Here is a 27,951-nt window from a genome sequence, read left to right as displayed (position 1 = left end):
GAGCACGTGAGGATGCTAAGTCCACGTGCAGGTGACTCACCTGATCAGGACCTGAGCTGCTACGAGCGCCCGTGGATGGGGCACACTCCAGGACTCTGCAAGCTTCACTTCTACTGGAGCAGCTAAGACTTGTTTTGGGCCTATTGGTCCCACATAAACTTGCTCCTGAGAATGCTGCGTGGCTAGAACAATTTTGACTTCAATTTTAGAGTAAGTGTGGACTCTTAAGACATGCCCTGCTAATAGGGTGTTCCCTGGGTTTTGCCAACCATGAATGAGTAATAACCACTATCGCTAACACGAGGATGGAGTGGGACAAAGAACTGCCACTGATGCACTAGAGCTGTTATCCCAAGGAGAATTGTATTTTTGTTTGTGAATGTATTTTTCCTTTGTGTGGTTAGCTGTAGCAAAAAAAAAAATACTTAGCTTTTTTCATAAAAGTGAGTATTTGGCTGGGCATTAATTAATTGCTGCTGCCCGATTCTGAGTTGTGAGCCCGTGTTCACTAATCAGTATCCACACCTCCCGACCCTCCAACTCCACCCAAACCAGAGGGAGCCTTGGAATGCTTTGCAACATTTTCCACCGACAGTCTAGTGTAGAAGGCCTGCTTAGTTCAGTTGCTCAGAATCCATAGTAGGCCACGCCCTGGGACACGAGGAGTAGAAGGCTTCAACCCACACGGTTCGGCAGGTAGTAGACCTAGCGTGCCCTCTGAAAGTTGGTTCTGGCAACATCCACATTGTAAACAGTGAGTATTCATGCAGGAAGAAGGCATACTCTGTTACGATGTCCATTAGCAGCCATTACTAAAATAAACATTATTAAGTTTTAAATTAGCGCAATAACTTGTGATGAATTAACAGCAAAAGAAACTCATATACTCGGTTGGTGACATACCAAGGCTTTAAAACTGTTTAGCAAAGGTAACAAAACAAAAACAGCATACTCAAAGTGATAGATTTATCAACCGATTCAAAACGTCAAGGCACAGCACGGTGTTCTTTTCTTCTTTTAAATAGCCCTAAGTACTCTTATACAATAGGAAACATTCAAGAACATACGTGAGGGTGGCGCACAAACAGCTGCCTTTGTGCGACAGAGTTAAACTGTACCGAACCCTCGCAACATTAGAACCATAAAATGTAAATATATATATATATTTATACATACTCTTTTAAAAGCACTTCACAAACAATTTCGCTTCTGACAAAAATAGCTCTGAGAGGTAAAATTTGAGACCGTTAAGCAGCAAATAGGAAAAATGTTTTTTTTTGGACTTTTAACAAAGAAATCAAGATGATGATTTTGATGTCTTGACCACTTAGGCATTTCGCACACCACCATGGTTGAATTATTTAACCTAGAGTCATAGCGAACGCTCTATACCACACTCAACAAACCATGACAATCACGAGATGATCGCAAACAAGTTACTTCTACAAAGTCAAAGTAATGGCGCATCATACTGTAAACACAAACATAAAAACACATTTCAGAATGTCCGCAGATTCAAGGAAACACACCCACCAACAATTACAGATAATACCATCATGCATCTTATAAAATATTTTGCTCTTTTAACTAGACATATTTACAAGATGTATATAAAAGTTTACAGCATTGGTACAGCTAAACGTAAATTTCACTTAACGTTCTGAAAATATTTAGTGTCCCATAATCATCTTTACAAAAATAGAGGGAATTTGGGCTGTCCCACATTTTTCAACGTACTCCGGTGATATTTGTCTATGTTTCATTTTAACATTTCAACTCACACAAAATGATCTGCAGAAACATATTTGAAAAGAGCTGAGTGTGCATTTTTCGGGTCACAGTTTACCGTGATCTGTACACCTGAACACAGGCCAGTGTCGAGAACACACACCTCTTGCAGACTGTACTTTCAATACTGGCCATGCTGTCCTACTTCCTATACTCTACCGAAGAGATGTTCTCAACAAAGTGTGTCTTGAAAGGCTCGACCTCTTTATATGTTCATGGCTACTTCTGTCGTCAGTATACGTGCTTACGGCACAGCCCCAAATCCACTGCACGGGCATACTACGGTTGCTGGACTTTGTCGCCCAAGCTGTCAGTTCTGAGATGTGAAAGTTGTTGCTGAGGCAGGTGCTGGGGATGGGGCTGACCGAAGGTGTTCTGTTGGAGTGGAAAAGCAGCTGACAATATAAGCTGTGTTGACTGATTTCCATGGAGCAGGCGTGATGCCTGTTAGGAAAAAAAAGCAACGATTATTGATAGTTTTAATCACACAAGAATAACAAGCATTGGCAAAGCTAATGGCTCTAAAAGTCAAACCTTTTGCTTTACTAACGCGCTTTTAGGTCTAGGCTTTGAGACAGACTATTGTTTCTTTAAAAATAAATTGAATACGTACATGCATAAAGGGGCTTTCTCTCAGTGGTCTTCATCCATTAGACTGCTAAGTTGTCAATCACACTTTCTGTACACCACAGCTTACAGCATGGGACAGTAGGTCAGCCACTCCAGTCACTGGCTCTATTTTGGGTGACTGCATTTTGTTTGTGCACAATGTTGTTATCCCCATATAAATATAAATGAGTGCACTTGACTGGCTGGGAATATACAAGAGTTCACATCATGATACAGCTTGCAGCATTCCTGGACTGGCAACTTTAGTCACTGAGCAAACTCGATGGCTTCTGTAACATCTGCTTAACTCTACAGAGGTTGCTGCAGCCAACAGATCTTCATATGTGATGCACAGTTTACGTTTTTTGTAAAAAAAACAAAAACAAATATATATATATATATATATATATATATTTGGCGTAGCATGAATTCAATGGGCTACCCATCAACTGCTACAGCACATCACCCATGTGAGATCACAGACACCAACAAGCATTTGCAACTCAACAGGTCTTGCATTTTCTTGTGTTAGAGCAATTGGCATTGTAAATTCATAACTGGACTTTTCTTGCCACATAAATTGGTCAACCCTGCCTCATAATGTCGTCTTTTTCTGCCATGTAATTCCTGTGGCCCTGCAATTAACTAAAATACTTCCATTTACCTTCTTCCTCTAACTTAAAACATATACAATTATCACATATACCTTTATCAGAAATAAACGTTTGGAATTAGAAGTATATTGCTCAAAACACCATATAATAAATATCATTTGGAACAGGTTGGAGGGTGAAAGGAAAGAGGGAGTCAGGAGTAAAGATGGAGGGGACAAGTGGCATAGTAGCAGTGTCATGGGCCCTGGAGTAAGAAAGGAAATGGCTGACTGCAATTTCAGTAAGAAAAACAGCAGTAATTAGAGTTGAGCGAGGTCCATAGGTCTCTGGGCCCCAGTGCCACTGCACCTGTTGCTTCATTGATAACTAGGCCTTAGGAGAGAAAGCAGTTGGGGCAGAAAAAGAGAAGGGAAAGAATACAACAGATAAAAGGAAGAAAGAGAAGGGGTCGCAAAGAAATAAAAGAAAGAAGGTATAGAAAGAACGAGAAAATGAAAACACAACTAAGAGAAGAAATAGAGCAAACGTGAGACAAAAGAAAAAAGGGAAGGAAGCTAGTGAACGAAAGATAAAGAGGAAAAAATAATGAGGTGTGAAAAGAGAGAGAAAAATTAACATTAGAGAAAAAAAAGAGATGGCAAGAGAAACAAGCAGCGAAAGAACCAGGGCATGTATGTACCAACACATTTCCCACAGACACAAAGGGGGTCATTCTGACCCCGGCGGTCTCAGACCGCCGGTGCCAGGGTCGGCGGGAGCACCGCCGATAGACCGGCGGTGCCCCGCAGGGCATTCTGACCGTGGCGGTTCGGCCGCGGTCAGACTAGGAAAACCGGCGGTCTCCCGCCGGTTTTCCGCTGCCCTACAGAATCCTCCATGGCGGCGGAGCGCGCTCCGCCGCCATGGGGATTCTGACACCCCCTACCGCCATCCTGTTCCTGGCGGGTCTCCCGCCAGGAACAGGATGGCGGTAGGGGGGGCCGCGGGGCCCCTGGGGGCCCCTGCAGTGCCCATGCCAATGGGCACTGCAGGGGCCCCCGTAAGAGGGCCCCACTTTGTATTTCAGTGTCTGCTTTGCAGACACTGAAATACGCGACGGGTGCCACTGCACCCGTCGCACCTTCCCACTACGCCGGCTCAATTCTGAGCCGGCGTCCTCGTGGGAAGGTTGATTTGCCCTGGGCTGGCGGGCGGCCTTTTGGCGGTCGCCTGCCAGCCCAGGGCAAATCCCAAAATACCCTCAGCGGTCTTACGACCGCGGAGCGGTATTTTGGTGGGGGAAGTCTGGCGGGCGGCCTCCGCCGCCCGCCATACTTAGAATGACCCCCAAAATGAGAAAACCACTTTGACACTTCGGGTCCCGACAAGTAACTTGTGGCTTGCACACACAGATAGGAAAAAGAGGGATTTATAGTAAAACATGAATTGATAGACGAGGATAAGAAAAACACCAGAGAAAAGAAGGAAGAAAGATTTTTTTAAAAAAGTGAAAGGACGCATACCGAGTCAAAGGAAAGAGCAAATAAAAAAAGACAAAGAAAGAATGAAGGGAAGGAAAAAAATAGTGGAAGAATGAACACCTGATGAAAAAAAAAGAGAGGAATGAAACAAAGTAAGAAATAATCAAGTTTTTGAGAGTTTGAAAGAGGAGGTAGCAAGAGGAAGGGGGGGGAGGGAGAGGAGTAGTAATAAACAGTTGAAAGAAAGAGCAAAACTGTTAACTTGTGGATTTTAAGAGCTGGAAAGAGAGAAGTGGGGGAGAAAGAAAACAGTTGAGAGTAAACAGATTAAAGGGAAGAACGGAGTAAGATAGGTGAAACAGACCCTCCCAAATAAAGGTGGCAGCTAAGAATACACTTAATTGGCTCACCCACGTCCTCAAACAGAGCTCAGAGTGTGACACAGAACAGCAGGAGACAATGCAGAACAGCCGAAGGTGTATTAGCAGAGTTGTATGTGAATCCCAATACAGTAATATTGGGGCGCTTCAGATCAGGATTGGGAGTATAGACAGAGCTGTGTCCCGGCCCAGTGCTGGAATACCAGAAAGGCAGCAGGTGAGGAATGAGAAACAGAACACCGTGTAATTCCTGTATTGGACTAATAGGGCACGGCAGGTTAGGTGAGGTGCAGTGACAGAGTTGTATGTGGGCTGCACTACTGGAATAGTAACAGGCACACATGATCAGAAGTGAGTTATGTTAACAGAGCTATGTGAGGAACCTAGTATTGGAGTGCCAGTGTTGCAGAATGTTAGTCTGGAAGTCCCCTGGTGAAGCTGCGAGTGGGGCTCAGTATGGGAGTGGCATTGCCTCTGAACTACAGAAGCGAGGAATCCTAAAGGGCATGTGTGTGAGCCTTAGTACTGAGAAGAAATGTGTACTGTATGTTGGAATTGATGGATTTTGGCAGAGCTGTTGTGGTTCCTATCAACAGAGGCATTGGATGTTAGACTTGAGGTGCACTGGCTGAGCTGCGTTTTGCTCTTTTGGGTCCAGTATTGGCCTAGCAGTGGACTGAATATTCAAATTGAGCTGCTGTAATGGAACTGTATGTGAGCGGGGTCCCAGTATAGGAAAGGAAGTGACCTCGCGGGGGTAGAACTGAGGTGCACTGATGGAGCAGTGCCAAAGGTCCTAGTACTGGAATAGCAGAGTGTACTCACTGTAAGAACTGAGGTGCTCTGGCAGACAGCGTGTGTGTGGTTCTGGCACTGGCACGGCTGAGGGCCTGGAGTTTGTGAACTGAGGTGCACTGATGGAGCTGCGCCTGAGGTCCCAGTACTGAAGCAGCAGAGTGTACTGATTGCAAGAACTGAGGTGCTCTGGCTGACAGCATGTGTCATGCATGGCTGAGGGCTTGGAGTGTGTGAACTGTGGTGCACTGATGGAGCTGCGCCCGAGGTCCCAGTACTGGAGCAGCAGAGTATACTGACTGCAAGAACTGAGGTGCTCTGGCAGACAGCAGGTGTGGGGCTCCTGGCCTGGCATGGCTGAGGGCTTGGACTGTGTGATCTGCGGTGCACTGATGGAGCAGTGCCCGAGGTCCCAGTACTGGAGCTGCTATAATGGAACTGCATGTGAGTGGGGACCCAGTATAGGAAAGGAAGTGACCTCGCCAGGGTAGAACTGAGGTGCACTGATGGAGCTGCGCCAAAGGTCCCGGTACTGGAATAGCAGAGTGAACTGACTGTAAGAACTGAGGTTCTCTGGCAGACAGTGTTTGTGGGGTTCTGGCGCTGGCACTGGCACGCTGAGGGCTTGGAGTTTGTAACTGCAGTGCACTGATGGAGCTGTGCCCAAAGTCCCATTACTGAAGCAGCATAGTGTACTGAATGCAAGAACTAAGGTGCTCTGGCAGACAGCATGTGTGGGGTTCCTGGCACGTCTGAGGGCTTGGAGTGTGTGAACTGAGGTGCACAGATGGAGCAGCACCCGAGGTTCCAGTACTGGAGCAGAGTGTACTGACAGCAAGAACTGAGGTGCTCTTTCAGACAGTGAGTATGGGGTTCCTGGCACAGGCACGGTTGAGGGCTTGGAGTGTGTGAACTGAGGTGCACTGATGGAGCTGGGAGTGGGATCCCAGTATGGACCAGACGTGGGCACTGTCTCTAAGGATTGCGGAGCCCTGGTAGAGCTGGGTGCCTAGGCTATAAGCAATTACAAGCGATGCACTGCCCTTGCTCTCAGCACACAGGCAGGCACACTTGGTAAAGAAAATCCAAGGAAGGGCGGGAACCAGGCAGCTGAGAGATGAGGCAGAGAGCCCACAAAGACCAAATGTGACCAAGATAACAGCTTGATTTATAGCCTTACTTACAGCTAAGCTCAGAGGAAGAAGACTCTGCAAATGAAAAGGGAAGCTTCCCTGGACAGGAGAAGGAAACAAAGTAAAACAAAAAGTCCCCTACAGACCAGATAAACAGGACAAAGCGTAATTATACAGTAGTTGGTCCCTGCTCTCACACAGAAGAAGGAGGGACAAAGAGGCATGACTGACCACTAGGAAGCACAGATTTTTAAATGACATTGAAACTAACAAATGAAATAAATATTGAAACTTGTTAAAGAGAAAAGAAAAACAAAGGTTAAACTGCTTGGCAATGTAACACCCTTACAATAACCTATAATTCGTTTTGCAAAGAAGAATGCTGCATACGATTACACCTGACTGGTCCAGAAACAGAGCAATAACTTCCTTTAAAACTTTTCCACAATAAAAGATGAACTCTTCTCCTAAATCCTTCATACATCCACGCTGAACCAATGGGAGCTTAACAGCTGTGTGACACCCTCCACCAGCGCCCGGTCTTTGCCCTGAAATCTCTGCATGCTTTGTGTGTTGACTATGTGTGAATGTATATACACATGTGCAGAATGTACAATTCTATGTATTAACAATGTTGAGTGGGGGGGGAGGGTGAGTCACTAGAGGCAAAGTCTCTAGAGTCTTGATGTGCCTCCACTCTGTCAACAAAGAACAATAATAGTATATAGCCCATAATACTCTGCACTTCTGCATATATGGTTTATGCCATGACCGTTTTTCATGTGTAATTGTTTTAACAAAAGATACTTAATCAAAACCAGGATGCAAGTGGTTCATTTGGCCAGTATGGTAAAATCACATTGAAGAGACCAAATGATTATTGGGAGAGTTCTTTCCTCAAATAAAGTATTTGCTACAATCAATATGTGAATAACAAACAATAGTTAAATGTTTGTCTCATGTCCGTTTTGCTGTACAGTGGTAGTTAATTCGAATTAGACCTTTGCACTGTAGTCATAAATGTATGAATATGCATTTAGTGGGACAGTATCTCTAATAACATGTGTTATTGGGCCACTGCACAAGTTTTCATTTCTCTCACCAAGTTTCTTCAAAAGGTAGATGGTGACAGATAAGGAGGAGGTGGTATTTTACTTTATTGTACAATAGTATAACCAGATGCTTTTTAACAACCAATGCCAAGACTACCTCTTTGTGTTCTTCTTTTCGAAGAAATTTGTTGTACAATTACTCGATTGGTCATCCAAACATGGGCCCTGGTATTAACGGTGCTACTACCGGACCAACACTGCAAAATGTGTGTATATATTTATATATACATACATATATATATATATATATATATATTTATTGAGGCTGCGAAAATTACAAAGCCGTCAAAGTGATGAGGAAAGCTCTTGTTCATAGTAATAAACAACTGTTTTTGGTGTGTAGATATTCAGCATTATATACAAATTTCTTTGAATTATTTCATGCAAAGTTATTACAGAAAGCCAGTCCAAAAAGGTAGACTTAGAATAGGTTTTGTAAGAATGAACATCTTCTGTGGGAACGATTTGCATCTGTGTGCGGTGCCGAGCATAGACCTATGTGGGGGTATTTAAACGTTTCCTTTAGCACATCTTTTTTAAATGCACAAAATTCCATTAGATGTAATAAATGTCAAATGGTGCAGTGAGTGGCTGCACCCCCTGCTGCCCTCTCAACCTCCTCATTGTCTGATGACGCCCATCTGTTTGGAATATTAAAACCCAAGTCAGCTCCTCTGGCTCAGAACCGTGAGGAGTACAGGCGAAGAACCAGAAGGGGAGTTCCTGGCACCCCCTTCTCCTAAAGATCCCATGACAGACCCGTTCATTGGACCCTCATTAATGTAAATAAACAACCATGTTATATAAATGTGGGCAGCTTTGCACACCCTGCTATTGCAACATTCATGACAGCACATCTCATGCTTGGAATAACATTAACAGGAGGCAGTTAGGCCTGACAGTAGCTACCGGGAATCCATTTTCTGTAGCTAAAAATGCTATTTAACCAGGCAGAGCTGAAAGCATGCGCCATGTAGATAAAAGTTAGGCACACAGCTGAAGCATGAAGCGCTGCTGAAAAAATAAAAAGTGCGCCAACTCCACAAATCACACTCTTTACCATAAGAATTACAGTCCTCTTTAAAGAAAGTCTAAGCACTGAAAAGGTAGTACGAAGTAATAAAAGAAAAACGGGCAATGCCTACATTTTAGGCATACCTTTGTGCCCCCTTTTTAAAAGTGCCAACTTATGAACTCCAATAAAAAAAAGGGAAGATCAGGCAGCCGGAGTAGGCGAGAAATAGTACCTCAATCACGCTGAGAGAAGCGGACAGGCACAGAATCAACTTCAATTAATCTGTACTTAATCGGTGCTCCACAGAAGTGGCTGGAAATGACATTACATCAGACCTGGCCAATTAAGGAGGCTGTAAAGGTGACCGACGGGAAGCCAACAAATAGTGAGCGACAGGCCCTTTACTGAACACATGAGTGTCTTGCATACGAAACACATGCGCAAGTCCATGCACTCGCAGGCTCAACACTAAAAACTAGCATTCATTAACTTTAGAGAAGTAGCCTCAATATCAGGATTCCTCAGACCAATATTTTGGATAGTTTCTATTTCATTTGTTGGCTGTCGAGGGGCAGGCGCATTCAACTCCTTTACTAAGGTCCCTGTGCTGCCTTGCAATAAAAACATGTAGGCTTCTGTGTTTGAATGTGTAAACTTATGCTGTTTCAAGGAGCGAGTGTTTGTGTAAAAATTATGTTTTAACATTGTTTACTGGGATCTTGTGCCTCTCCCGTTTCTGCCCCTTGATGTTCCCGTTTCTGCCCCTTGATGTTCCATAGCACACACCACACATATACAAAAAACGAGTGAAATACAGTTCACATGTATGCGGTAAAACATATATCTCACAACCTTCTCACCATGTTATACATGATTAACGACATTTTAATGAGCAGTTGTGGTCTAATGAGTCATCGCAATATTTTGGTAACTTATGTTTACTATCCCTGACGTGCGCTAAAATGCTTCATGGTGAGTACTACTCTATTCAGGAACCAAATGTTAGTGGGTTAATCCACTGCTTATTGAGATTAGTATTATGCTTTCAAACTAGCCATTCCTTACATTTATGATACACTTGATTAATAAAAGTTAGGTGGGATCATTACTGTGGACTATGCAAGTTAATGTAAATGGCTGAAGCATGAACTGACATTAACCATATCTATTTAACATAAAAATGCTTTGCTGTGTGAGCACAGCCTATAAGAAAGTTGGATAATCCCAGGAGAGACAATTCTGTTGTTTAAAGTCAATGTGTGTCTTAGAGATAGTCGCCAGTCCAAGGTGTCAGATTGTCAGATCTGAGTTCCACTACTTAAAGCAAACACCTGCTTTTGAATGTGTGCCATTTAGACCTGTCAGTCTTAGGGTGGTCTTCCCCCAAACCTTTTGCCTACTTGCCTCATCTTTTTGCTGAATCTTTGTTGGTCTTAGAGCTGTGAGCCCTTTACCATTTACCACTACTGACCAGTGCAAGTGCTTCTCCCCTAAACATGGTAACATGAGTGTATACATTTTTAGCATATTTAATTTACCTGTAAGTCCCTTATAAAGTGGTATAGCGTATACCCTGGACCTATGAATTAAATGCTACTACTGGGTCTGAAGCACTGCTTATGCCACCCACACAAGTAGCTCTTTAAACATGTCTCAGTCCTTCATCTGTAGAATCAGTGTGTGCAGGTGTCATTCCCACTTCAACTTGGCATTTAAAACCCTTTGCTGTGTAAGTAAAAGGTAGGGCATGTACTTATAAGTTTTGCACGTCCTAGTTGTGAAAAACACCTAAATTAGCTTTTCACTACTGTAAGGCCTACTCCTCTCATAGGTTAACACTGGCAATTCCTTTTTACACTTTCAAGCTGTAACTCCTGATTGAGAAGGGTAAGCTGTGTCATGTTTCATATCACTGGAACAGTAATGATAAATCCTCTTTACAGGTAAAGGTAGATTTAACATTACTATTTTAGAAATGCCACTTTTAGAAAGTGAACCTTTCTCTGCTCTTAAAGCTGTGTGCCTGCAGCCTGCCTCCAGTACACGTCTGGGGTGATTGACAGCTACACTTTGTGCATTCCCTTTAGACAGCCACAAACACAGGAAAGTTAGGTGTGTCCAAGCAATCATCTGCATTCTGATGGCTCTTCCTGGGCATGAAGCGAGGGAGGAGCTGACACATCTGAATAGGTAGTGCCTTTCCCCACACAAATGGCTGATTACCACCCTACTGGTAGTCTGGAGCCAGGGCTGGAAAGAAAGGGCCTCTGTATACTTCAAACACCCTTCTTTAAAGTCATCCCCACTTCAAAGGAACAACAGGGTTTAAGTACTGAGTCTCTGACCCCACCAAATCAGTCACTTCTGGACCTACAACTGGACCCTGTCAGAAGGACTACTGTGCTGCATCAAGGACTGTTGCTCTGCTGGACTGCTTTTCTGCTGTGCTGCCCTGCTGCTCTCAGACCCTGCTGAGGGAGAGCTGGACTCTGCCTTACATCCCAAGTATTGTCCAAGGGCTTGCTGGCTTGCCACCTGTTGCTTGAGACTCGTGGATATCAAAGTCTCTACCCTTGCTCCTGTGACCGGTTCACCGAACGTGGACCCAGATGCTTGCACCAGAAAAATTGATGCATCTCCAGTCTGCTTGGAGCAGAACAGTCGCATCAACCCGGTTGCGGAAGTAGAACCGACACATCACTCTCAGAAACAATGCATTGCCTTGACAGCCCGAAGCTCGAAACCACGCATCGCCATCTCAGCAGCTTGGAGGTCAACGCATCCCCCGGACAGCACGGAGAAACCTGGCAAACTCTTTTTATTCTTTAAAATTCATAACTAGACTTCTCCTTATTAGATTTTTGCTGTTTTGGGCTAGATTTATTTACAAAATCATTGTCTATTTTTATAACCTAGTGTGGAGTCTTTTTGTTGTATTTTCATTGTGTTACTGTGGTTGTGTGTTGCACAAATACTTTACACACAGCCTCTTTAGATAAACATGACTGCTCTGTGCCAAGCTACCAGGGGGTGAGCACAGGTTATCTTTTAGTGTGTATCTGACTTACCCTGACTAGGATCATGGTTCCTGCTTGTACAGGTTTCATACTATGACAGAGACCCCATTTCTAACAGTGCCTCTATGTGTAATATGTATATGTGCTTCTATGCACTTGGTCCATTTGCCTGGGTTCCTGTATGTGTGGTGTCTGCTTGTGCATCCACAAATATAACACAACATACAGTGATTATCACACAGACCACACTCACCAGAAATGGCTCAGATTTTGTTTGGTTTGCCAGTGACTATTTGTAAGTGCCCACCAGTGACAAGCATTCTGCTACCAGGCCACACCTGCATCTCAATGTGCATGGTATTCTGTGCATAACTTATTAGTTTACCATTCCAAAATAGTGATTGACCACATTGGATTGGTAAAATAATAAAGTATGACACAAAATTCCAAGATGGTCACCAATGTGTATGATTGCATGTGCACCCACAGGCAGCCATCTTTGAATGTTTTTTCTAACACCGTAACTATGATCGTTCCATAAGGTCAGCCCATGCAATTCCATGTAAGAGGGCATCTTGGAATGCTTTTTCAATGCTTTATATTGCTTTAGCTTTCCAAGCTGGCTGGTGTACATTCAATTCATTAGCCACCTTAGAACACTACACAATGCTAAAAGATTTCAAAAACATTCAAAATCGTTGTCTGTGCGTCTTCATACAATTGCAGCACTTGGCTACTTTATTGTTTACTAATGGCCACCAGTGCTGGCAAACATGTATTTGAGGAGCCAGACTGACTGCTTGACTTAGCCAATGGTTGTTTTAATTGGCTACCTGTGCATGGAAAGCTGGCACTTTTGACTGTGTTTTCTATTAAAGAAAACCAATTCCAAGTTTGCGGCTGTGCAGCTTGGCAGCTATGCATGTGTGAAAGCTGATTCACTCATTCCTGCACAGTAGTAGCAGCTCTGGTCTTCCAGCGATTTAATTTCCATCTAAAATAAGCAATAAGAGAAACTCTTCACTGATGAGAAAAATAGTGGAAGTATGTGTGTGTTTGCATGGGGATGTGTGTATATGGGTAGGAGGAAGAATAAATCAATCAGTGGTTTAATGGATGCATGACTGGAAGGATGACTGACTATGTGGACAGATAATAAGCAAATGGGTGGTAGGATGGACGGCAGAGTGTATGAATGGAAGCATGCATTCATCCATTTATTGATGTGTTCTTGATTTCAACCACTCAACGATCCACAATAACCTGTCCACAATAACCCCTCCACATTCACACCAATATACAATTAAGAGGTACTTTTGTTTAAAAGCCAGAGATCTTCCATCTTTAGAAACATTGCAAAGCCAATTGGTCTAGCTTATATTCAAACTTGCCTCTTCAACATCTAGTGAGTTTATGTCTAGCATTCGTAATTGGCAAGAAGGTGCATGCAAGAATGAGTCAAAGGCTAGATGCAATGGGGCATGAATACATGTATGATGAGTACATGGATGGCTGGAAACGTACAATCATTCAAGCATTAAGTCTTGCATAGTTGGTTGCCAATCCACAATACAACAAACAAACCCACCAATTAATGAACAGGCTATAAGTTATACACCAGACCTATTGGCTTTCTGTAATATAGGAGGCCGCATCAATACCCCAGAAAACCTTGTGCATGATGCTTGAGTATTTTCAAAGTGGATTTCATGTTCTTTTGTTTAGTACGGCAATGTCTCTTATTTTTAGGTGCTGATTGACCGTTCCTCTTGTGTAAAGGTTAGGGTGTAGAATCCGCTTGTTCCTTTTGGTGCCATGCAGTAAGGTAACACATTATAGCAGCCTCATCATTATATAAGAGCTCTGATAATAGCCACTCTGATTAGCTGAGGGTTCATAGTCTATCAGGGTTTGGGTTACAGCAGGACTTTGATTTTGCCACCTTCCCTCAAATCTACTGAGTCTGGAAATAGATGAAGAATGGTAATTCCAAGTTTGTTGCTCAAAATACAAAGTGGACAAAGCCATTTGATCCCTGTGATGTGGTCTGGAGATGAAGATGACAACAGAAGATCGAGAACCTAATCCCAAGTAACTTTCCACAACTTTTCATTTAAAAGATGGCTTGTGAAGACTTCGAACATTTGTCAGTGCACAATGCATTAAACAAATGTGTTTGCTATCTGGGGGGTGGGTAGTTTCAGATGCTGATACCAGTATGGCATTCTGTGTGTTTATTTTATAATTGGGGTGTTTTATATGGTATTTAAGAGCGCTGATGGGTTCCCCAAGACCTTAGTTTGCCCATAGGTGGGATGATCACCACTGGTGGATGCAGTATTAAGTGTAGACCATTTGTTTATTCCATACTACATACATTTTCATAGTGCAAAGTTTAAAGTTGCTGGAATGTCTGTTCTCATGCAACTAAAAGCAGAGCTGGATATAACAGCAAGAGGGAGAGTGATAGGACACTGGCTGCTTAACTTTTCAAAAGCTTTCCTGTTCCGTAGCCGCATCGGAAGCTCAAACACAAGACCCTAGGCAACCCAAGCATATGACCAGGATACAACAGTATGGGAGAAGGTGTGGCGAAGAAAGAAGTTATGACATAAGAAGCACTCCATAGAGACTATAAAGTATGATCCCGGTTCAGTAGCCTCAAATTTCCAGATAGAACAGTCCCCAGTTACAGAAAATCTTTCAGCAGGAGGAGAGGCTGCAGCTGTAATTATAACACACGAGTTAGAGGATGGGAATTGAAGCCTTTTCTTTTCAGGGCAATACTTCCCAGGCAAACTGGATTTCTGGATCTTATTAATCATTCTTCCTTTCAACCCCAATATCCAGGATAGGAAGTCAGTACAGATCTGGTAGGCAGATGAATGATACCTAAATGAGTACTGGAGCAATTGTCTATGCTGGATACGTTTGCCATAAGGAACTGAGCAATCTTTGTAAACCCAGTAGCATTAATCTGTGTCAGCCAGACTTTCAAAGGTCTTCTCAGTTGAAAGAGAAACACATTGGTGACTGACCCCATTGTCCACCTTGTTTGCTATGCACGCAAATCCTCTAATTCACAGAATCAAATCAGATCCATATTGATACAATTTAAGATCATAACTGAACAGAAAATACAACTGTTTTCTTTTCAGCAAATGAATTCCCAAGAAAAAAAGGAAAAACAAGGGTGTGCGGCAACAAACGTTATGTGTTTCATCTCCCCGGCTGGTCCTCCAAGTGCAATTGCATTCTAATTCTCCCCTTTCATCACCACATTCGATATTCCACACTCACGAGGAACCTGCCACACCCATTCACCCCCTAACAACCGAAACTTCAAAGGAAAGTCCTAATAGTAAACTCTAAGACAAAACACAATCTCTACACTTCGTTGAAGTAGGACACTTGGGATCAATTCCCCCACTTGTAACGCTTTCTGGTATAAAACTTGTATCAGTAGGATGCCTTATTTCATCAGTTGCAACTGAGCATGAACTCAATGGATGCCTCAAACCGGGAGCCTCCAAGTCAAGAATCACATTCTCTGCTGGTTTTCTTCCTTCCAACAAACAGTATGGAATCTGGTCACATGACCTATTGAAAAATCAACATTCTGTTTAAGACCCCCACAGTTGTCCCTTCTAATCTCACAGCACCTTTAAAATTCTCTATAACCTTGAATGAGTATGACCACGTTGAGCTCGCACTTCCACGTTCCCCACAGGCAACCTTGCGTGAACAAGCTGTCCCACTTGGACCACCCAAAGGGAAATTCTTCACCTTTTTCTTGCGATGCACCATTCAATCCTCTGCTTATACTCGTCCACCCTATGAAGTACTCTTTATAAATGGATTCCCTCGGTGCTCTATGCTCTTTATAGATGGAGTTCCTCTATGATTCTAAAACACCAGAGATCCCAGACCTCCCATTCAATTTGTAATGCGCTAAAAGCAATCCAGGCTTCCACCCCCTAAGTAGCTCAAACAGGAAAAATCTGTCTCTGTATTGGGTACAGCCTGTAAGAAAGTAGTGATGCTCGAAAAGGCTTTTTCCGCCAGAGTCCCCAGCTAACCTCTTACTGCATGGCTTCTCGATAACAGAGTTAAAACTGTCCACCTGCCCTTTAGCATAAGGGGGACCTAAAGCAATTATTCTGTGGTTAATGCCACACTTTGGGAGACAAGTTGAAAATATAGAACTTGCATAATGAGGATCACTATCTGAAACCAGAAATTCTGAAAGGCCTTCCCTGAAAAAACAAAAAGTCCTCCAAGGCATTGATCACAACATCTAGAGTAACTCTTTCAACAATCACCTACGCTATGTGCAACAGTCCACTAAAATTAAAAGTTATTTACCTTCAGTAATGCCTTATCTGGTATAGATATATTCTAGTTGCAGATTCCTTACCTTGTGAATTTTCCCCAGGTGTCAGTCTGGATCCAGATATTTTTCCTCCGCCAGGAGGAGTCGATTGGCTCTGCGTCTATTATTGGCATTGTCTGTGCTGGATATGATGTTGCGGGTCCTATATAGGCACCACACTTGCACCCTGCCATCAGTTTCTTTTCATGACTTTCCACGCCAGAAGCGCAGAGCCTTAAAGTACACTACCACTGGTGCGTCAAAACTAAGGCCCTGAAAGGGGAGTCCCTGCCCCTGGAAATCAGTTTGCAGAGCGGGGAGGCAGGAGGGGTCAGCAAGGAATCTTCTAGATGCAGATTCCTTAACTTGTGAAAAAGCCATACCATCCCCAGAGGAGGGTCTGCAAACCAAGATCAAACTAGAAAGTCCTGCAGGAACGAACAGGCAAAGTGCCCGGTCCCTACGGACCTGACTTTCCAGGCAGTAGTGTTTGGTGAATGTGTGCAAGGATGCCTACGTTACTGCCTGACAGATATCAAGGACTGGAAGTCCGTATTCTAATGCAGTAGTCGCAGCTGTTGCTATAGTAGAATGAGCACACAAACCATCAGGTGGCTGCTTCTTGGCCAGTGCGTATCAGATTTTAATACAGAGTACCACCCAATGGGTGATGGTCCACTTCAGTATTGGCTGACCTTTTTTCACACTCACATAACCAACAAAGAGTTGATCATCCACCTGGAACTCTTTTGTAGGATCAAGGTAGAATGCCAAAGCTCCTTTTGGGTTTCGACAGTGGAGTCTCTCCTCTTTCTTAGAAGGATGCAGGGGTGATTAAAAAGTAGGTAAGATGATGGATTGGCCTACATGAAAGGGCATGGCCATTTTTGGCAAAAAGGAAGCCCTAGTGTGAAGCACCACTTTGTCAGGGTAGATGGAAAAGCAGGATGGCTTAGATGACAAACCTTGCAGCTCACTCATCCTGCGGGCAGATGTAATGGCCACAAGGAAGGCTGTTTTCAAAGTGAGAAGCCAGAGAGGACAATTGTGGAGAGGCTCGAATGGAGCGCACAACAGAAATGTCAAAATTAAAATTCAAATCCCATTGGGGCATAATGAATGGAGATAGAGGAAACATGAGTAAGGCCTTTAAGGAGCCTATTTACAATTGGAGACTTAAACAAGGAAGGTTGATCAGGCAACCTCAAAAGCGCACAGATAGAAGATAAATAACCTTTGAGAGTGTCCATTGCAGAGCCCTGCTGGGCCAAAGAAAGTATAAACAAGAGAACCTCAGAAAGGGGGTCAACAGACTTGTCTGTGCATCATGCCACAAATGTCTTCAAACGACTGGCGTATACAATTTTGGTTGAGGGATGCCTGGCTGTCAAGATAACATTAGAGACTTTGTCGTGGTTCTATTTTAGTTCCCTACCTGGGCACAGAAGATAGCTTAGCTTGCAGACCTGTTTCCTTTTTTACCTAGTACCCTTTGACCTACTTCATGCTCTGTTTTATTCCATTTAATTATTTATTTCCTTTTAGCGTTGCTTGCAGATACACGCATTTTAAAGAAATGTTTTCATATTTGTAATCAGTGTTATTCTGAGAAAGCTTCATTGTCAGTGATGTGCGTAGGTAATGTCATCATGCTCCTTTTGTTTTATGTTGACAAGAACAGAATGCAAACATGTCAGGTATTTGTTATGTAATTGCTGACACAAGTTTGCGTACACAATCTGATGTTTAGGTACCTACTCGTGTTGTGATTCCTGCACAAACAATAACATCTGCCCTATAAACACACCTCACAAGACCAAGGTCATTAGAGGGGGGTACCACCAGGATACACCAATCAGACTTCACGCTGCTTTGCAGCGAATCACAGCCTTGTATCTCTACAACTGCTGATCCAGAGACTAAAAGGCCGATCTCATCCCAAGGAAACAGGGTTGGGGGCATTTCTCAAGGACACTGTACTGGCAGATTAGGCTGATCATGCCCAGCTCTCGCTTTAGGGTAGGGTTAAGGCCTTATCACTAGTATTTGCATATTTCATGTTTACTGTAATATGATGGGGGGGTTTCAGATTTACCACTTTTGTCCTCACCATTCTGCCTCTGTTATTTCCCCTTGTCATAATCACTGAAACACATGCATTCAACTGTAGATTGCAGTCTTTTCAATAAATATAGTGAAAACGGTGCTGCATTTTCTTTGTTGCCTGTATGTGAGAGACTTATTTCTAACGAGAGAAAAGAGGCAAGATTTGTAGCACCACAACTTCCATGAGAGGTCTCCAGAGTCCATGTGCTAGGCCGTCAGATATCACTTTTCCTACTTGGGGTTTGGGTAAGGTACTGCTAGAGAGCCGGGAGGTTTGGGCCAACAGCATCTTTCTGGCATAGAAGTGACTGTCACCTACGAACAAAAGGGCTGCCACCCCTAATCGAGCAGTCTCGCGGAGAGGTGAGAGTCATTCACGATATGACGTCACCAACAATGGCATTTAGGCACTTATTTACTAATCGCCCTGAGTATCTCTGTCCCACACACAGCAGGTACCCTAAGTACCATTTTACAGAGACGTCCGTGGTCTTCGGGATGATCCTCCTCAGTTAAATAGGGAGTACCTAGCTAAACTGTAGGTTGTTCAAGTTTGAACTTTTAAAAGGATTTCTCCTCATTTGGTGTTCCCTTCTCTGTTGCTTATTACTAAACAAGGCTAATGCCATAAATATTCTGGAGAACTGCAGACAAGCCTTAATGCAGTATCTCCCAACCCATGGCTTAACAGATGAGGGCGGGGAAGTAACATTTGCTGTAGAAGCAAATAGAGCTTACCAAACAGAAACATTTTACTCTTGGGTCATCTTTCCTGAAATAAATGCAAATACACATGCCTTTCACACACACAGAGTAGAAAATGTACCACAGCAGTACCAAGCTTATCAAAACCTAGAAATACCACTTTCTCATGAAGATCACCAAAACTGGTTTAATGATGCCCTACCACATGTAATGCAACCAGTGAGATTATGTCCTCTAAGTAATGACGGACCAACCTGGCCTATGTTTGCCACATACAAACCACATCCTGGTATACAGGCTATGCAAGTAGACAACGTACACACACTTTATAATGAGCTAGTAGCAATTTACAGATGACTAGTACAGTTCGTTATGCAAACTTTGAACGCCGCCCCAGCAAGGGCTGTACCAGCTATTCACCAATTGGCCGTTACAGGCATTAATCGACAAACAGTCCACTCAATCATGGGTAAAGCACCCACAGAGCTGGAGAAAATTCAGTTCTGGATAGCACAAAAAACAAATCCACTGGAAGCAGTGTTTACCCATACGTAACCCCAAGACAAACATAGAATTCTCACAATGTGCTTCCTATTCAGAATGGTTCCCTGTAATCTGTGCCACTTGGGGTACAGTCTTCGCCACAATCTACGCTACCACACATGGTACTCCAACACTTGCTAATTTACCAGAAGTGTTGGAACAAATTCAAGATGAATATGGGGCTTCCCAGCCATAGACTTAGGGATCAAACTGTGTGCAACTTTGACATAGTCTCCTCAATTATTCTCAGTGACATTAAAGGGGAAGCAGCTGCATTAGCAGTCCGCCAGTGGCTCCGGGAGGTTCCTCAACAGGAACAGGAGCGCAAACTACCCAAAATTATTCCTGAAACATATACAATTATAGGACGGGTTAGTTTGGGGGCCAGACCAACAAAAGTACAAATACAAAGTACCACCCCTAAAAAGAAGGTATTAAACAAGCAAAAAGAGGGTTCTAAAAAAACGCTGGGACAAACAAAAACAAAATAAAGACAAAAGAAGTTAGAGAGCGAATTCTCCACATCCGGAGACCTCTGAAAGGCAATACAACCTCCAAAACAAGGAGAGACATTAAATACACCGATAGATACCAATATAATGATACACGTCCCTCTCGTTCCTTTTAGGACATGCTGGATAAACGAAGTAAGAGAGTGGGTCGGTCAAAGCAATGCAATGACTACGTGAAGACAAAGAAGGACTCACAGTGATCCACAGAAAAGAAAAAGGACAAATCTCCTCAACAAAAGCCACAATTTAAAAAGAAAAAGGTGGCAGCGATAGCTATCAAACAATCCAGCAACATTGAGAACATTGCTGAAGAACAAGACGTGGGCAGTGATTGTGCAAGACAGCGAGGTCACAATATGTTGCCAGAATCCGACAGATCACCTGGATGCGACAGCAACTAACAAATTTCTTGTAGTCGAGACTGCAGACAGGCACGTCTCCACACCCAACTGGTTTTACTAGATAAGTATCCAAATAGAAGGAGACATAGGGGGTCATTCCTACCCTGGCGGTCATGGACCGCCAGGGCAGGGGACAGAGGAAGCACCGCCAACAGGCTGGCGGTGCTTCAGGGGCCATTCTGACCGCGGCGGTAAAGCCGCGGCCTGCCCCAGGGAATCCTCCACGGCCCGCCATCCTGTTTCTGGCGGTTTTCACCGGCAGAAACAGGATGGCGGGAACGGGTGTCGTGGGTCCCCCTAACAGGGCCCCATTAAGATTTTCAATGTCTGCAAAGCAGACACTGAAAATCGCGACGGGTGCAACTGCACCCGTCGCACACCAGCAACTCTGCCGGCACCATTCGGAGCCGGCTTCATCGTTGCTGGGGCTTTCCCGCTGGGCGGGCGGGCGGCCTTTTGGCCCGCCGGGGTAGGAATGACCCACATAGAGTGCACTATAGAAGTAATTTTCTGGGAAGAATTTAATTGTGATATCCTTTTGGCAGAAAAAGACTGGCCACCAGAATTTGTCCGCAAGCTCCCACATAGGGAACATATCATTTTGCCTTCTTTCTCAGCTCCTCTTCCAGAGGTGGTATAAGAAGCCTATGCTGATGACTGGGCTTTAGCGCAGGCACCCTCGCTATACTGCAACCATGTAGGGTGGGATAAGGACTCCCTCTACCATGTAATACCTATTAGGTCCACACCTCAGCCTCAACGCCAATATCTCGTTAAACATGAGGCTAACGCCCCAGTGAAAGAAATTCTCACCTAAATCGAGAACAAGGGAGTAAATTGAGCCATGCACCTCTGCAATGAATAACCATTTATTCCCCGTTGCAAAACCAGACTATTCATATAGAACAGTCTTAGATTATAGACACAAACAACTACAGACGCACATATGCAATACAAAATATACACAGCACAGCACTTATCAACAATATTGTGCACAAAAAATACAAAACAAACCTTGGATAGCTCCAATGGTTACTTGTGCCAAAACCTAGCACCTGAAAGTTTGGACTTAAGCAAGTTCTCATTTGGCTCACAAAAACGATTTTGCCATTTACCACAGGGCCATCAGAATATCCTGGGCTGTTTTCATCCCCAGGGGCGTTGTCCTGTGTGGATGACATCTATTTCACAGATGTCGACCTCAACATCCATATTGCCTGGGTCGATCGGATAGTTTTACGATTCGCAGCCCTTGGCTACAAATTTAGGGGGTGATTCTAACTTTGGAGGAGTGTTAATCCGTCCCAAAAGTGACGGTAAAGTGACGGATATACCACCAGCCGTATTACGAGTTCCATAGGATATAATGGACTCGTAATACGGCTGGTGGTAAATCCGTCACTTTTCCGTCACTTTTGGGACGGATTAACACCTCCTCCAAAGTTAGAATAACCCCCTTAATGTCAAGAAAACAAAGATAGCCTTTCTCAGTGTCCTGTGTTTGGGATATGAGCTATCAGATGAAGGCAAGTGTCTGGCCCCAGACTTTCTGGAGAAACTTTGGCAGAACATACATTCCAGATTATGCTCAACGCATAAGACCACTCTATGACTTAATACATCCAGATTTTTCAAGTAGACATTAGACAGTTGAACATACATGCATCCTTAGAGGGCTGCGGCAAGATATGCTAGAAGCAAAACACTTACACACCTGTGACAACATAGCAAACTTGGTCATCAGAATAATTGCTGGTACCATTGGGTTTACCTATGTCACCTTCAATGAGGGTGACACAGTACCCATAGCATACAAATCACATTTGTACTCAAATGCAGAACAACGTTGTGCACCCACAGAACAAATTCTGACTGCTGGACAGATGGCTGTCATTAAGGAGAGGCCACTTGCCCATGGGAAACGCATTATTGTTGTTACGTCGGTGCTAGCCTTAGAGGCAGTCATCAAAGCTAGCGTTCCCAACACTAAAGCACTTCATTCACGCTGAATTCATTGGGCAACCTCTCTGACTGCCACTGATGTTGACTACATTTTTGATCCAAAACTACAAACACGAGAATTCCTCCAATATGAACAGGAGTACCCCACACTTAATAACATCTTGCCACTTGATCAATACCAAACTGTCATATACACTGGTGGTTCAGCACAGCCAGCTGTAGACACTAAACATCAATATTCAGCTGCTTGCGCAGCAGGAGTAGTGTGATGAGGGATGGTGTTTTTCATCCTCAGAATACATACACGCAGACCCTAGTGGACAGCACAGTACAACTGGCAGAGCTCAAGGCTTTTATCCTGGCACCGGATCCTGGACAGCTCACACCAATAGTGTTTGATTCGTCTTATTGTGTCCAGTCCTACAATGATTATCCTAATCACTGGCGTGTAAATGGTTTCAGAGACTCCAAGGGGAACACCATCAAACACAGAACTCTGTGGGGGAGGGTAGCTGATTTTAAGGACAGAATACCGGAGGTTCATATAGTACATACATTGGGCCATCAACGTGTAGGAGTACATGTAGGAAAGACTCTGGCTGATGAAGCTGCCAAGCTGAAGTTGCTACGGCTTCTGTTACTGCAATAACTCGTTCTCATACGAAGTTAGACAATGAGACCCTAGCTGCTGTGATAGCCTCGGTTGACGGCCAGTCTTTGCCAAAAGCATTTCCCAAAAAATATTCATATCATATCAATGCACAAAATGTTGATTTTGCATCCATTCTACGGGTGGGAGATCGCCTGATTCCCAACCAAGACCAGAGATCAGATCTCATTAAAGTAGCACATGAGAGAGCTGCTTCTGCTCATGCAGGAGTGGCGGCCACTATTTCTCTCTTACAGAAACGCTTTTGGTGGCCAGGTCTATACAAACAGCCCAAGTGATATGCCCTTTGTTGTGACATTTGCCAGCAAATAAAGGGTTTAAACATCAAATGCTCACCGCAGACATCCAGCTTAGTGTCCAACAGGCCACTACAATTTGTGTGTATCGACCACTGCGGCCCCTTACAACCTCATGGTGCATACAAATACATCTTAGATGCTGTACACTCTTGTTCTAGATTCCTGTGGGTATGGCCACAATGGCCAACTGGCGCTCAAACTGTTATTAAAGACTTGTTGGTCTTTATCAGTAAGTATGTTGTTGCATCATTCCACTTGGACCAGGGCCCTGCCTTTGCTTCCAGGGCATTCAGGGACACCATGGGAACAATAGGTGTTGTACTCCATTACTCTTCACCGTATCATCCCAAGGGTAACAGTGTTGTGGAGAGGAGGAACTGAGATCTAAGGCAGCCCTGAACAGCATGAGTATAAGGTTCAGACAGTAGTTGGCTTCATCACCAATATGGGGTCCAGAGAGCCCTGACTAATCTTCCAAGACAGCCCTTGGGAGGGTGTACTTCATATGAGATCCTGTTTAAGATACCTATGCTTGTCCCAGATCTTGATGGTCCGGGAATGGTGGCGGCAGACACATCATTTGACATAAATGAACGCGTTGCGGTTTTACAGGAACTACAACAATTTTGAGCTGACAATTCATCTGCCTGTGCTGCCACCTTGGGAATAAGGGATTCACCACCAACATCTACAGGCTGGATTCTCAAAGTCCGGATCAGGTTTGTGAAAAAATTGCTGTGAAGAAATAATTTGTCCGTCTTACAGAGTACCAGTTCCATTCCTGGGAAATCACAGTACCAGAACTATGATCATACCACCGCTGCCTGGTTCCAAAGGGAACAGATTCATCTCCATTGACAAAGTCAAATTGCACCATGTGTCCAATTCTGCACAGTAGACCCATAGGTCCCTTGAGTAGTATTCGTTTCCCTCTCAACCCAATAGGACATACCTCTACAAGCACTAAGCAACGTTTTTACAACTACAATCACAAGCAACAATGCTACTATTGCCTCCCCGAGCATGGGGAGGGTGGAGAATGAGCTTTTGCTGATTCCTGTTACAACTTCTTTGACAAGAACTGTCCAAGTTATGGAACAATACTACTACAATTCAACACAGAGGGACGAACTAGTCTACTATGAACCACCACAAGAAGTGGGTCCATCCACCAACGCTATATCAGCTCCTGTGTTTGCACAGACTGCTTCTGGTTATTTCATTGACACTGATTACTTTTTCTTCAACTTCATCTAATTTTGAGACGGAAAGTTTTTCAAAGACACGTAAGCTGTACATATGGCATAAAAATAACTATTTAAATTATCCACGGTATTATTTGTGAATATTACTGACATTGTTTGCCTTTCTATTATGGATTGGGTTTGTCATTGTTTTCTTTCTTTTGATAAATGGGCATTATCTTTTTGAACGCGCTGCTGTTGAGCCAGTGGAAGAGGTTTTAAGTCCTTACCTTTGCTTCCATAAAGTTAGAAGAGACTTGTCCTTTGTGAACATTTCAGCAATTCCTATTCCAGATGGGATGTTCGGGATAAAGTTCCCTTCAATATATACGGTCCTACTGAGGTCATTCAAATTCCACATGTGTTTAAAATATAATTGACTGATGTAATTACACCTGGTGTTGTTTCTGATGACTGGGATGTTAAGACAGTTGATTCTATGCTTGCTGAGCTACACTACTGCACTGTTTTTGAAAGTGAAGATGTGTATACGAACACAGCAAATTATGGGGAAATGTATATTATACAACATGGGCAAAGTCAGCTGTGCTCTAGTATGTAGCTAGGTTGGACACTGCAGGTTCTGAAAAATGGCTGTGTGCCATGGAAGCACATTAACAGTAGCGATCTTTTTGCTGTTTTTAGTTTGTCTAGAGAACAATAGATAATGGCTATGAAGGAAGCTACTTACACAATGCTTAATATCGGAAAGCTAGAAAAGTTGCCTTTCACTGTGGTATGCTTAATACATGGAGTTATATATGTGCCTATATCCACTTTTAGTTTCACGAAATGTTTGAAACATCTTGCTGTGGGCAGATATGAGCGGTTAGGAGACAGTTACATACACAAAGAGTGGGAGTTGCCTTTCAATTTCAGGTTTCTGTATGGCGAAACGGAGGTCTTTCTTAGTGGAAGCGAATGTGAGACTACTGTTAGTCATTCAGTGATCTGTAAGCAAGTGTCCTCGCACGGCCTTTGCAACGCCGAGGTTGCCAACCTGGCGTGCTTTCTGAAGGGTAATCCAGTCCCTTTGATTTGTCTGGTATTTCATTTACTTTCAAATGAAAGTTATGTGGTTCTGAACGATCAAAGCTGCTGCGGTATAAAGACTGCCATTGCCTATGCAATTTCGGTTTCTCAAACTGTAACTTCTTCTATTCTACCCCACAAGGAAGATACGTGTAGCAAAAATGTGGCCGCAAATAGCTACTTTTAATGTGAATATTTACAAGCTTAGCAAGCTAAAAGCGCCATTGTTCCAAAAACAAGTTGCTGACATCAGGAAAGGAGACGTATAATCTCCAGATAGCAAGCACTCATCCTCCAGGCAGATGTTATTGCAATTAAGAAGGCTCTCCTGATCGTAAGCAACCGGATGGGACAGTGGTGCAGAGGCTCAAAGGGAGCACACAAGGATATTGAGAACTAGGTTAAGATCCCAACTAAGGCACCACAAAGGGCATAGGGGGAAAAATATGTATAAGCCCTTTAAGAAACGTATTTACAATAGGGGTCTTGAACAGAGAGGGTTGATCAGGCAGCCGCAGAAAGGCGGACAGAGCAGAGGGATAGCCCTTCAGAGTGCCCAAAGAGGAGCCCTGTTGGGCAAGAGAAAGAATGAAAAGAAGAATATCAGATAGAGAAGCAGAGAGAGGATCTATAGACTTCTCTGTACAATATCTTACAAATCTTCGCCAACGGCAGATGTATACCGCTTTTGTGGAGGAACCTTTGGCTGCCAAAATAACATTACAGACTTCAGGAGGAATGTCAAAAGCTGTCAACCGTCACTGCTCAATCTTTACGCATGAAGGCGCAGATTTGGGTCGAAAACCCTCCCCTAGTGCTGCGACAGGAGATCCACCCTAAAGGGCAGCCTGATCAGAGGATCAATGCTTATTTTCAGAAGCTGGGGATACCAGACTCTCTGTGCCCTATCCGGTAACACAAGGATTACTTGAGCCCGTCGTTCTTGACCTTCTTGAGAACTCTGAGTAGGAGTTGTATGGGCGGAAAGGCGTACAGGGGGCCTGAGCTCCACTCGCGGCAAAAAGCGTTGCATAGCGATTGCTGCATTGGAAACTCCAACAAGCAATACTACTGACATTGCATGTTCTCTTTGGAGGGGAACAGATCTAACCAAGGTGCTCCCCACTGCTGAAAGAGACCTTGCACCACCTCCAAATGGAGACGCCACTCTTGACAAGCCAGTTGAGTTAATTTGCCCTGGCATTCAGAGAACCTGGCAGGTGTTAAACCACCAGGGTTATGCTCTGCTGTTCCAGCCATGTCCAGAGACACAGGGCCTCCTGACAAAGAGTCCACGACCCCACACCTCCCTGCTTGTTGCAGTACCACATGGCGGTGGTGTTGTCTGTGAACACCTGCACTAACTTCCCCTTGACAGAGGGAAGTAATGCCTTCAACATTAGTCAGATCACCCTGAGCTCCAACATGTTTAAGAAGGTGGCATGGATGGAGGTGCAGTTTTGAAGGGAGGAAGTAGCCCCTTCGGACTATCTGCAAAACTCATCTGTCTGAGCTGATTGACTGTGGATCCTGCCTCCGAATGGTCCGTGTTGGGGAAGTGTCAGACTAGGAAGGTTTGAAAGCAGCTGCAAAGGGGGGAGGTGGCGGACTGGCCAGACTGCAGGCTCCCTGATCCATGAGGACAGTGGATCCCACGTCCACGTCCACACAGAGGCTGGGCAGCATGCACAACATGGTGGCTATGCGTCCCTTCATTGGCCATGAAAGAGGTGAAAAGCAGACAGTGGGGGACGAGGGGTCACAGCAAGGCCCGGGGACATGGACGAACCACGAGAATCCTTGATGCGCTAGAGTGTCGAGTCAGCTTTCTCTCTGAAGAGACAGGTGCCATCAAAGGGCATGTCAATTAGGTTATTATGAACATCCCCCGAAAAGTCAGACGTTCCCAAACATGCGTGGCACCTAAGGGCTACTGTCGATTCAACTGCTCTGCCAAGTGAGTTGGTTATGTCCAGTCCACATCGGATCATAAACTTTGCTGTACCTCTCCCATCAACAAATGCTTTGAAAAGTACAGCCTGGGCCTCCTCCAGGATCTGTGGTAGCACTTGTGCAACCGTATCCCAGAGCCTGTGGGAAAAATGGCCCAAAGGCATGTGGTTCAGACTGCAATGCTAGGCTGGTGAAAGAAAACATCTTCCTCCTGAGTGTGTCCAGCCTC

General features: G+C 44.0%; 1 protein-coding gene across 19 annotated transcripts in view; it reads right to left on the bottom strand.

The window, feature by feature from the left end:
• Window positions 1-891: 891 nt before the first annotated feature.
• CLOCK (clock circadian regulator) overlaps window positions 892-27,951 on the bottom strand; it is a 1,126,282-nt gene continuing 1,099,222 nt past the window's right edge. For all 19 annotated transcript variants that reach the window (XM_069200997.1, XM_069201058.1, XM_069201081.1 and 16 more), the window contains one exon: window positions 892-2,232. In XM_069200997.1, coding sequence (XP_069057098.1) covers window positions 2,068-2,232 — 165 coding nt within the window. In that variant the 3' untranslated portion in view covers window positions 892-2,067. The remainder of the gene's footprint in view (window positions 2,233-27,951) is intronic.

This window comes from Pleurodeles waltl, chromosome 1_2, assembly GCF_031143425.1.
Source record: "Pleurodeles waltl isolate 20211129_DDA chromosome 1_2, aPleWal1.hap1.20221129, whole genome shotgun sequence".
NCBI classification, from domain to species: Eukaryota; Metazoa; Chordata; class Amphibia; order Caudata; family Salamandridae; genus Pleurodeles; species Pleurodeles waltl.
The sequence above is the reverse complement of the archived record's forward strand: the minus strand, read 5'-3'. Positions and strand labels throughout refer to the sequence as shown.